The following is a 12,099-nucleotide window of genomic DNA, read 5'->3' on the forward strand; positions in this document are numbered from 1 at the left end:
TCTTTGGCCTGCCCACGTTTGGACCTTTCTGTGAGGAGCTACCACTCCTGCACCACCACAGCCTTCACACATTCTCTATGTGTCGATTTCCCCATCACCCCATCTCTGCCATCTCTAAGCTCTGCCGTAGGGGTTTTCCCCCAACCTTGCCATTCCTCTGTCACAGGACTGCAGTGGTGCATTCCTTATAGGTTGTGTTCAAGGAAAGCAGTGAGAACACCTTGGCTGTGTCAGGTCGCACACTACTCATCTCCATGCGTACCGTTTCCTGACCACCTTACCTCCCAGTTGTCTTTGTGTAATTTCGAACAGACATGTCTGTTTTCCAGACATGGAAATCTCTAATCACTTCTGGCCCTCTGTTTTCTCGTCTGTGAACTGAGAAGACCGCAGTAGGTGTTGGTTGAGGTCACTTACAGTTTTTACTATTCTGAGGTTCTCCCTGCTCCCTGAGCCTGAATCAGTGTCATTTATGGGGCAGGTTTACTGTAAAGCTAATGAAGTTCAGGCTTCAGGGGCCTCGCTTTCACGGGCCCCTTTCAAGGCACTGGGAAGGACCTCAGTGGTCTTGTGTTTATAATTGTGTGTCTTTTATTTTTATTTATTTATTTTAAAAAATTTATTTATTTTTGGGCGCGTTGGGTCTTCGTTGCTGCACGCGGGCTTTCTCTAGTTGCAGTGAGCGGGGGCTACTCTTCGTTGCGGTGCGCGGGTTTCTCACTGCAGTGGCTTCTCTTGTTGCAGAGCATGGGCTCTAGGCGCGCGGGCTTCAGTAGTTGTGGCTCGCGGGCTCTACAGAGCAGGCTCAATAGTTGTGGCTCATGGGCTTTGTTGCTCTGCAGCATGTGGGATCTTCCGGGACCAGGGATCAAACCCGTGTCCCCTGCATTGGCAGGCAAATTCTTAACCACTGCGCCACCAGGGAAGTCCCATAATAGTGTATTCTTTTTTAGAAGAGGGACCTCAAATTATATAAGTTTCAGGCCCTACAGTACTTGGATCCCTACTAAACTGGCCATTAGTCATATCCTGCTGTCTTGGTTTTTGTGTTCTTGTCCTTCAGACTTTCCCCTCCCCACCTCCTACTCCTCCTTGTGTGTGCCTCTTATTGAGGCTTAGAGAGAAAATATGAATGAATGGAGCTGGTCAAACTCCTGCTGTAACCTGGCTTTGGTTTGCTCTTGGGTCAGGAAGAGAGGTGTCAGAGATTGGCAACTTAGCACAGTGGGCAGAATCTTTACAGCAGTGCATGTATTTGATTTGCTTGTCTGCTGGGTTGCCATGTCCTTCAAGAAAAGGTTGAAAGTAAGAAGGGAAGTTCACTTAATTGAGATCATAGAAGCAGCTCTTATCTCTATGGAAACTAGAATCATACACTGGAAATTCATTCAGAGGAATTAATTGCATCCTTATTTTATTAGTTTGAAACTGAGGCAACCCTTATGCTATCAGTTACTTTTATAGAGCTTTATAATAAGTGTGAATAACTTTTACATTTTCATTTGCTTTTAGAAGGAAATTTCTGTTTCTTTATAAGGTGTTCTGTTGGAAAAGTCTTCAGAGTTAAAACATGTTATTTAAGGTTTAAATTATTTATATAAATATAATAAGGTATTTCTAAAGGATTTTATAGTAGTAGTTTAAAATTTGCCAAATTGAGAGGTAAATCATTATCTTATTTTTACAAATAAGGAAATCAGTGATGTACAAAGAGAGTCAGTGATTTGTCTTCAGTCAGCCAGTAAATCAGGACCATTGCTAGCTAAAAAAGCCAGGTCCTAAGCACCCGTTTCCTTATAAACAAGTGTGGTTCAGAGAAGGAGGAGTCCATTTAAGTCAGCTCTTGTTGTCGAGTGCTTACTATAGCATGCACCGAGTTTATACTTCCACATACCTGTCCAGCTGCACGCCCGTGTGCATGCTAGGCTGTAGAAAGTACACAGCAGAGATGGATGCTTTCCCCATCAGTCCTTGAGCCCGAAGAATTAACTCAGTACAGATTCGTGTAAGTTACTGTAAGTCATTTATAATAAAACGGTCTGCAACCAGGACAAGGGGACAGTAACACTTCGAACAGCAGAGTTTGCTGGATAGTTGAGTTTTGGATTTTTGCCCATTAAGCATCAAAATTTCACATTTAGGATGGAAATCTTTCTAAAATAGAGTATTTCCCTGCTTTCTTTTTAAATTTTTTTTTTTAATTTTAAAAACTTTTTTTTTTTTTTTTTTTTTTTTTTTTGCAGTACACGGGCCTCTCACTGTTGTGGCCTCTCCCGTTGCGGAGCACAGGCTCCGGACGCGCAGGCTCAGCAGCCATGGCTCAGGGGCCCAGCCACTCCGCGGCATGTGGGATCCTCCCGGACCGGGGCATGAACCCGTGTCCCCTGCATCGGCAGGCGGACTCTCAACCACTGCGCCACCAGGGAAGCCCTAAAAACATTTTTTAAATTAAAAAAAAAAATTACTTTTAAATGAAAAAAAATATATTTTTTTTATTTTTTGGCCACACCACAATAGCTTGCGGGATCTTACCCCAGGCCCCATGCAGTGGAAGCGCGGGGTCCTAACCACTGGAGCCATTCCCTACTTTCTTAATAGAGTGTGCTAAATGTGATATGAACTTTCCCTAATCCCTGTGATATGATCTCAAGTAAACATTTTAAACATAAAATTTGTGATGCAAACAGTGTTAGGGCTCGTTGAGGCACATACAACTGTTTTCCCTGTTATTTGTTTGGAGTTTTTGTGTCTTTCGGCCTCTTTCAGTGTTTTCATCCCTTTGCTTTCCCCAGGTCAGCTGTTAGAGGTCTGACCCTTGTCAGTGTGTGCGTGCCTACCTCAAATGCTCTTTCCATACCTTTCTTCACTGTGGACGTAGGAGCTAATTGTTAGAAATACATAGAAGAAGAATTTATAGATGATAAATCAGAGCCTGAGAAGTTGTTTATGAATAAATTGTTTCAGTTTTACTTGTGAATTTTAAAATTTATGTTGGAGTCTTATCCTGAATTCTGGATACATGAGGCATAAGTTTTTGTAGGTGGCAGACATTTTCCTTTTCTATGTTCATTGAGTTGAAGGGGTTTTGTAGCGCTGCAGTCGGGTGCGGAAAGGCCCAAGGTCCAGCCTTCTGGGTTGCTCCTTCAGTCCAGCCTTTCTGTTGGGCCCCTGGGACTGGGAGGACCTTCAGAAAGGAGCGCTCTGGGCTAAGCGCGTGCCCCGCAGGCTGACTCTGCCACGCGAGTTGGTGTTCCGCGCGTGCCGGCAGCAAGTGCAGTGTTGGGGTGGGGGCTCCCCTAGTGAGAGGAACCGCTTTCGGAGGCAGGTGGATTCAAATCCCGGCTTTGCCGTTGCCGTCTGTGACCTCAGGCAGGTGACTGAGCAGCTCACACTGCTGGCTGCCGCCCAGCAGCCGTTCGTTCCTGCCTTCGTCGCTGGCAGGCGTGCGCCACAGTGGAGTCCGAGCAAAACTTGATAGCGTGCCAGTGGGACGAGAGGGGTGTCTGCCGTGGGGCTCGTAGAATAAGCTGCACATATTTAAAGTGTACGGCTTGGTGCGTTTTGACATGTGTTTGCACACCCGCAGGCTTCTTTCCTGACGGACCCTGAGCCTTTGCTCCTTCTTTCAAGGTGCATGTCTTAGGGACTTTGTCTTGCTGGTTGCTGTGCCTACAGCTGCTAGATCTCTGGTATATCGGGGAGGGTGGGGGAGCAGAAGAGCCTCTCTGTACCCTCCTTTGTCTTTTGCAGCAGGAAACAGGGCTCTGCCTCCCTGCAGCGTTGGGGTTCTTCCACATCCACATGAGGGAGGGTGCTGGGCTTTGCGGGGGGGTAGCTGGTTTTCCCCAGTCGGGCCTGCCTCTCTCCCTCCTCCACAGCACAGGCAGGGCAGTGCTTCTAAAATGCGCTTGCTTAAGAGCCCTGAGCAGCACCTGCTTTCCCTTAGGATGAAGTGTGCACGTGTGTGTGGCTGTGCAAACTCTGGTCGCTGCGCCTCTTCGTCTCTCTAGACTCTTCTTCCCTTACTACAGAGGTTCTGGCCAGACTGAGGGGTTTTGTTTTTGTTTTTTTCCCCCATTTTCCACGTTGAAGAACACATTTATAATACAGTAAATAAAGTACAGGTTAAACTACCTAATAGAACAGATATTTTAAGCACCTTAGAAACACTGATTTAATAATTAAAAAGACACCTTATGGACTTAAAAAAGATTCATCCCGTATTCCTCTTGCTTACGCCCCCCCATCCGCCTACTCTCCCCTCTCCCTCTGGCTGTGCCTGCCGGCTCTTCTGCCTCATGTCAGGGCCGCTTGGAATGCCCTTCCTCAGGATGGCCGTCGTGGATCCCAGGTCTGGGTTGGGTCTTCCTGCTGAATATTCTGCACGCTCTCCGCTTTTCTCTGCCCTACAGTAATGCCCAAGTGATCATTGCTTGTTGGAGGCTTTCCTGCTGGAGCATAAGCTGCCAGAAGGCAGGGACCCTGTCTGTCTTAGTCATGGCTCCACGGCTGCTGTAGCGATGACACAGGTAGCTGCTGAATGACTAAACCTGACTTATGTCTAAATAAAGTTACCTGGTGTCATTGAGGAGAAGTAAGTGTGAATGAGTTACAACTACAGTTAGGCACAAATGACCAATATGTGCTTTTGCGTTGACTCAGCAGTTTCACACCTAAGATTAATCCCAAGGAAATGATCAGAGATGGTGTGTTCAGAGATGTGTATTCACGGATGTGACTGACATTCTTTATTTATGGCATACGGCATTGGAAATGAATGTTCAGCAGTAGGGTTAGATAACTCCTATTATGTCTACATGGTGCAGCCATTAAAAGTGACACTGCAGGAGGTTAACATTACGACTTGGGAACATATTCATAATAAACTAAGACACAGAAGTAGATTATAGAAAAGCATGATCCCAATTTTTAGTAACAATGAATAACTAAAAAAACTAGAAATATGTACTCAGATGTTTGTTGTAGTCACCCTTGGAAGGTGAGATTATGAGTAGTTTTTTTCTTTTTGTGCTGCCCTGAATTTTCTGCAAAGAACATGGCTACTTTTTTAATCAGAAAAAAATTTTTATAAATAAGTACGTTCCTGATATTAAAAAGTAATATAGATTGTAAAAATCATAAATACAGTAAAGCCTGACTAAAATTTATATGGCTTTGTTTTAAATTTTGAGATAATTTAATAATTTTGACTTGTGCTGGGCTTATTTCACTGAACTGTAGCAACTAATGAAAAATGATGACCAAATTTATAATATAAATAAAATTGCATCACAGCAATTGAGTCTTATAAACCTCATTTTGCATATAAGAAGAATGAAGTAACTTGCTCCAAGATTCACTGCTAGTAAGTGGAGGTTAGAATTTCAACTCAGCTCAGTTTTGTTGTAGAGCCTTCCCTTCTGTCAGCAGTGCTGTGCTGCCCAGCGTTCTGTCTTTTTCCCTAGGACGCAGCCAAGAGGGGTCGAGCTCCCAACTCGGTGCATCTGCCACGCACGGTTTTCTGAATGTTGGCGTCAGTGGTCATGGCCAGACTGTGGTCCGGAGGGTCCTCCAGGGAGGGCACCCTGAGTCTGGAGTCGTGACGGCTGTAGGCTTTCCATTTCCACTTTGAATAAACTTTATTGAGGTTGAAGTTAGTGTTAAAATATCCCTCTGACACTTGTTAAGACAGTGAGAAGGACTCTCTTCAAGACTTGAGTGGTGAGAGAGGTGGGCTCAAGTTCGAACACAGCACAGACACCGGGGGATTGAGAGCCTGCAGCAGAGGGAGGGTCGCTGCGACTGGAGGGCGGGGGAGCAGTTAGATCAGATCTTGAGGCGGGTCACGTGTCAAGGGTGGGGTTACTCAAGCTGACTCAGCAGGAATCTGGCTAAACTTGGTAAGGATGAACTTGCAGCTCAAGGTGGAGGCCTGTCGAGAAGAGGGCCCAGGAGCCTGAGTTTGGTCAGGGAGAGCGTGTCGGCCAGTAGTTCCGCTTGTCCCGTGTGGAGGCCTCTGACAGCAGGGAGAGCGGCCTGGTGCAGCCGCCCGGACCACCTGCGGTGAACCGCAGCCCTGGCTGTGAATTCCAGTGAGCGCTGGGCAGTTGCCGTGTCTCGTGTGCTGGCCTGGGACACATGTTCATCCCTGAATTTTCAGTCCCTGTTCTTACCCTGCTGTGTTGAAAGGGTCCCTGTAAATTCCTCTTTTTAGCTGAGGCTAATGGGGAGGAGAGGAGAGAGCAGACTTCAGATCCTCCACTTAAAGGTGTGAGGGGCCTCATGAGAGGGCCCAGGCCCTGGGCAGCAGGTTACCACTGGGAGAACAATGGTCCAAGAGTCAGACACGGAGCATGGAAAAAGAGGACTGTATGTTCTTCACTGAATCCTGGGACATTGTCCAAGAGATTCTTCCAATATTCAGTTTTCTAACAGAAGGTCCCTCTCCGTTTTACTTTGCTGTTTACTCTTCATGAGAGCTCAAACACTGTGATGTTACACGTTAACTTGTAGATTTTTGTCTTGTAGAGACATTATTTCTGTCTGATAAAGATCTATCCAAAGGTTATGGTTCTATTTCTGGAGGACATTAACCCAATTCCTCTCCAACTTTAAAAAGCTCACTTTGGTCGGCCAGCTCTTCAGATGCGCTCGGAACTGGCTTCCTGTCTTACGGTTTCTTTCGTTAATTTATATTTGCATGGGTTATGTCTTTTCACCTTTGAACATTATGCCTTGACACCTTTGGGATGCTGGATGTGGCTCAAGGTGGCCACAACTGCTGGTACTGGTTGCCTACAAACACTGCTCCATGGGGGGCAGGGTGTGTGCCCTGGGCTGTCCATGGGTCCACTGTTGCTGTGTCCAGAGTGACTCTCCATGTGTAGCTTTTGACCCCGTTCTCTCAGTGGCAGATAGGGTGCATATGTGTTTTGCTGCCTCTCTCTTCATTTCTCCAAGTGTTTGTCAGTTGAAAGACTGTGAATAAAGGAGCTTCTGGGCTTCTCCTTCCTCTTCTCTGCAGGCCTCATTTACTGGTAACCCAGTACATTGGGATTGGTCTGGATGTAAGGAGAACAGAGCCATTGCTAGGAGCGAGGCCTCCTCCCGTGTCACACACTCTAGCTGTACTTGTGCACCTGTGCTCTTTCCTAAAATCTCCTGCACTGATGCTTTGTTTCCCAGACCAGTTTGTCAGCTACTCAAGGGCAGACTCTACTCTGTACTCTTTGCCCACAGTTGGAGTCTATAAACTTGTTGATTCCTGATTTCTCTTTATACACTTGCCCTTTGATGCCTTTATCTATTTATTCGTTCACAAGTGCTTGCCAGGCCCTCATGTGCCTGATACTGTGCTGGGTGTTAGGGATCTGACAGGGTGACATCTTCTGCCCTGAGGCCCACGTTAATGCACGTGACTCCCAGACTGTATTTTGAGCAGTGGGACTCCTACCTAGTGAGACATAACTTTTGTTTTCCAGGCAACAGTTATCTAGATAATGACAATTTCCTGTATAATTTGCAGGTAGAATAAATGAAATTTTATATACGTGTGTGTATATATACGTATAATTTTACAATATATATATTGTATAATCATATTATATGTATTTGCAGTCATCTTAAAAACTACCTTTAGAGTATATGTTGTTAGCAATAAAAGGCGTAAAAAAACAGAAGAAAGTTGTTTAAAAAGGTAATATCCAGATTTCTCTTTTTAAGCATCTCCTTTCACACCACACTGACTGCATTGATGGTGGGCTAACACTGCATTAATGCTTTGAAGAGCCGAAGTGCCGGAAGGCATCCTCTAATGCCCAAGTCCCCAAACCTTTGCCTATCCAAAATTGTCTTTGTGAATGCCATAGAAGAGCACATTGTAACATAACATTCCTGAGGTAATTTGTGATTCAAACTGTGAGAAATTGGCAGTGTGAAAGACAGGAAAAACCAGTACATGTTTAAAAAATAGTGAGCTTTTCACTACTGGGGTAAGCAAGGAGGAAAAACATTTGAATAAAATCAAAGCAGAGGCTGAGCCCGACTTCTTGCAAAATAAAGAGGAGAGTGTTTCAAGAAACTCAGTGTTGTCACTTGCAGTTTTAGTAGAAAAATGCTTGAAACAAAAATGTCTTTTTATCGGTGAGGGAAGGCAGCCAACGCAAATGTGGCAGAGCTGCTGCACAAATGGGCCCACGTCTGTGAGGGGTGGGAGTGAAGGCGGTGCCGGTGCTTTGCCCTCCTGGCTCCATCTCCACGTGGGCTTGGTGGGAGGGTCCTCAGCACCCGCACGAGAGCTCGGGGAAAGAAGCAGGTCTCCTCTCGCAGTATAGAAAGAGTCCGCCTCCCGCTGGGTAAGATCTACCTTGGATCCACTCGTCGTCCACAGACCTTGCCTTTTTTTTTTTTAAATCCATTTCGGTATTTTGTACAGTCCGACATTGTGTTCTGAAACATATCCCCTTTCCACACCAGGCCCGGAGGGCCCGACTGGAGAACTGCATTATGGCTGAGATAATCATGTTATGAAGTCCATCTCCTGCTTCAGAAACACACCTTCCAAGATGAACCCACTGCTAGTAATAGGTCTCCAGTGGTTTGGGGTATATGGATCCATTATGTGTAACAACTTAATGAGCAAGGCCTCACTCAATTTCAACTTAAATGTGTGCTATTTGTGTCCACTCAGTTTTTAGATATTCTTTATTATTAATGGCTATTAAACAGATAACTCCAAATTCTCTTAGGGGCAAGGGTCCATTAACAGGCAGCAAATTCTTAAAAGATAATCCACGAGGGGGCCTTTTCCCAGCCTAGTAATTTATTTACTGAAATAGGGCTTACAGATTTTTACCCGCCAGGGTTGTTTTGAAGAGTGGAGACGTGTGCTTTGAGTGCCCAGCGCTGTCTGGCAGGAAGTGGGCACAGACAGGAGCTGTTACTGCCGTGCGTGGGCAGCTTGGGGCTGCTGCCCTCAGTCCCCAGCCTGGGAGAGGCACCATTCGCTCTTGTGCTGCTGTTTGCATAGTAAGGATATTTTTGTTTTGTTTTATCAGAGGACCGGAAGCCCTGATGAAAAGAATAGGCCGTTAAGATAAAAGATGTCTGACCACTGATGTATGTTACTGGCTATATTACATCTTTTGTTATGCGTAAGGACATCATACTTATTACATAAAGGACTCTGCTTAGATTTTTTCCAGATTGTGAATTCTGATCCTTTGAATTATTTTGTGTGTTTTTACATTTTAGAATGGGCAGTTTTCCATCCAAAGTCAGTCAGTCACCACCTCAAATGTTGCTGCATTTGGCCTAGTGAATATTCATGTAGTTTCCTTTTTAACACCTTTATTGAGATGCACTTGATGCACAGGAAACTGCACATATGTACAGCGTATGATTCGAGAGGTTGAGCATGCGTTCACCCGTGACACCATCCCCACAGCCAAGGTGGTGAATGTGTCCATCACCCTGTCTCCTGCCCCACTGCAGACGACCACAGGGCTCTTGCCACTGCGGGCAGCTCAGCTCTCAGTGGGCTGGGCTTTTACATAAGTGGGACCGTGCAGTGTGCGCTCCTTGGTCCAGCTTTCACTCAGCAGAATTACTTTGAGAAACATCAGTGTTGCACGTATCAATTTTACATTTTATGTTTTCAAAATTAACTTCTGTTTGAGCTCCTAGATGGGCAGTATTACTTCTTTGAAATTGTTAACCTGTTTTCGAACTTTGTTGAGAAATCTCTTGAGTAATAGTCTTAGTGACAATCTTAAAAGAGTGCTGCCCTGTGCTGTCCTGGTGGAAGTCCGACTCAGCACCTTACTCGCAGGCGCAGCCCCACGGGTGTGTCCGGGGAAGCCTCTTCAGGCTCCTGACCAGCGTGACGTGCTCTGTGTCGTGCTGGAGACAGAGAGTGAATGTTAAATATCGTCTGTGTTTGCTCTGAAAGGCGCCATATGTCTGGTGATAACGCCATAAGTACTCATTTCTTTTCCTTTCCAGATCCTTTCCAGGAGGTCAGTTATGGGTGTGAGAGGCTTACAGGGATTTGTGAGAAGTAGCTGCCCACATATATGTATGGTAGTAAATTTCAAAGAGCTGGCAGAGCACCACCGAAGCAGGCATCCTGGAGGGACTCCTACCATTGTGGTCGATGCCATGTGTTGCCTCAGATACTGGTACACGCCGGACTCTTGGATCTGTGGTGGCCAGTGGCGGGAATACTTTTCTTCTTTGCGAGAATTTGTGAAAACTTTTACAGCTGTTGGCATCAAGTTGGTATTCTTCTTTGATGGCATGGTGGAGCAGTCCAAGAGAGACGAGTGGGTGAAACGAAGACTCAAGAACAACAGGGAGATAGCCAAGATCTTCCATTATATCAAGTCCCACAGGGAGCAGCCTGGCAGAAACATGTTCTTCATCCCCTCAGGGCTGGCCATATTTACTCAGTTTGCTTTGAAGGCCCTGGGTCAGGAAACTCTGTGTTCGTTACAGGAGGCCGACTATGAGGTGGCTTCCTATGGCCTCCAGAACAACTGTCTTGGGATTCTTGGAGAAGACACTGACTATTTAATTTATGACACCTGTCCCTACTTTTCCATCAGTGAGCTCTCCCTGGACAGTCTGGACACCATCATGCTGTGCCGAGAGAAGCTCTGTCAGAGCCTGGGTCTCAGCCTGTTTGACCTTCCTCTTCTGGCCTGCCTGCTTGGCAACGACATCATCCCAGAAGGCATGTTCGAAAGCTTTCGTTACAAGTGCTTGTCTTCTTATACCTCTGTGAAAGAGAACTTTGACAAAAAAGGTAACATTATCTTAGCTGTAGCGGACCACATATCTAAAGTTCTTCGGTTGCATCAAGGTGAGAAGAAGCTGGAAGAGATGTTACCTTTGGGGCCAAACAAAGCTCTTTTTTATAAAGGAGTGGCATCATATCTTTTGCCAGGACAGAAGTCTCCATGGTTTTTCCAAAAACCTAAAGGCGTAGTAACTTTGGACAAGCAGGTACTGTCCATGAGTTCAGATCCTGAATCCAAGCAAGAAGTTCCCGTGTGTACAGACCCTGAATCCAAGCAAGAAGTCCTTTTGTATACACACCCTGAATCCAAACAAGAGGTTCCCGTGTACACAGACCCTGAATCCAAACAAGAAGTCCCCATGTGTACAGACCCTGAACCCAAGCAAGAATTTCCCTTATGTACACACCCTGAATCCAGGCAAGAAGTTCTCTTATGCACACATCCTGAATCCAAGCGGAAATTACCTGTAGATACGGACCCTGAATTTAACCTAGAAGCACCCCTGTGTACAAACCCTGAAATTAAACAAGAAGATCTTGTAAATATGGGGCCTGAAGTCAAGCCACAAATAACTATGGTTTCGGATCCTGAGATCTTGAAGGTATGTAGATGTGTCCACCCAGATCTAACGTCATGATGGAAAGTGTACCCATTGATAGATTTGACAGTGAGTATTTATTGACTGCCTGCAGTGGTTAAGACACTGGGGCGGGGGGTGGGGGTGGCAGGCACAGGACAGAACCCTTGGAGTTTAGCTAGGAAGTAAGATACAATACATGTGAAAACCCACATTATAAACTCTGTCTCACGTTGTTACATCACTGTTACAGAGAGAGTGCTCGAAATTTGAAAGAGAGTAATCACTGTGGGTTAAGTACAGAGAGAAGCTCCCAGAGGAGGGATAACTGAAGCCAGGCCTTCATGGGGCTGAGATTTGTTGTGAACAGGTGAAGATGGGGTCTGCGGGAGCGCTGGAGGGGTGGCCTGTAGACTCTCCCCTCAGGCACAGTTCTGGGACAGGTAGCAGAGGCATGCGGTTTGAAGGGCTAAGTAAGGAGAAAACAGTTGCAAAAGATAGACTGCGGCCAGATTGTGGATTTTGGTACATGCCATGCTGGGAATTTGGACGTAGTCCTGAAGGTAATATAGAGCCTTGATGGTTTTTGAAGGAGAGCCACTGTTTTTTAACTGCTTGCTGCATGGAGGATCTGTCTACGTGCAGCGCGTGTATTTTAGCTCATTGAATCCTCTCGTTCTCCTTGGGTTACAGAGAAGGTGCATGTCCACATGAATGCCCTGA

At 45.8% G+C, this 12,099-nt stretch overlaps 1 protein-coding gene across 2 annotated transcripts in view; it reads left to right on the forward strand.

Annotated features, from left to right (window-relative positions):
- FAM120B (family with sequence similarity 120 member B) overlaps positions 1-12,099 on the forward strand; it is a 70,328-nt gene that overhangs the window by 1,099 nt on the left and 57,130 nt on the right. The window contains exon 2 of one of the 2 annotated variants that reach the window (XM_082668860.1): positions 10,003-11,400. The exons of the other annotated variant lie outside the window; for it this stretch is intronic. Within the exon in view, the coding sequence (XP_082524986.1) occupies positions 10,024-11,400 (1,377 nt within the window). The 5' untranslated portion in view covers positions 10,003-10,023. The remainder of the gene's footprint in view (positions 1-10,002; positions 11,401-12,099) is intronic. 2 annotated transcript variants of the gene reach the window in all.

This window comes from Grampus griseus (genome assembly GCF_964374135.1).
Source record: "Grampus griseus genome assembly, chromosome: 13".
Lineage (NCBI taxonomy): Eukaryota > Metazoa > Chordata > Mammalia > Artiodactyla > Delphinidae > Grampus > Grampus griseus.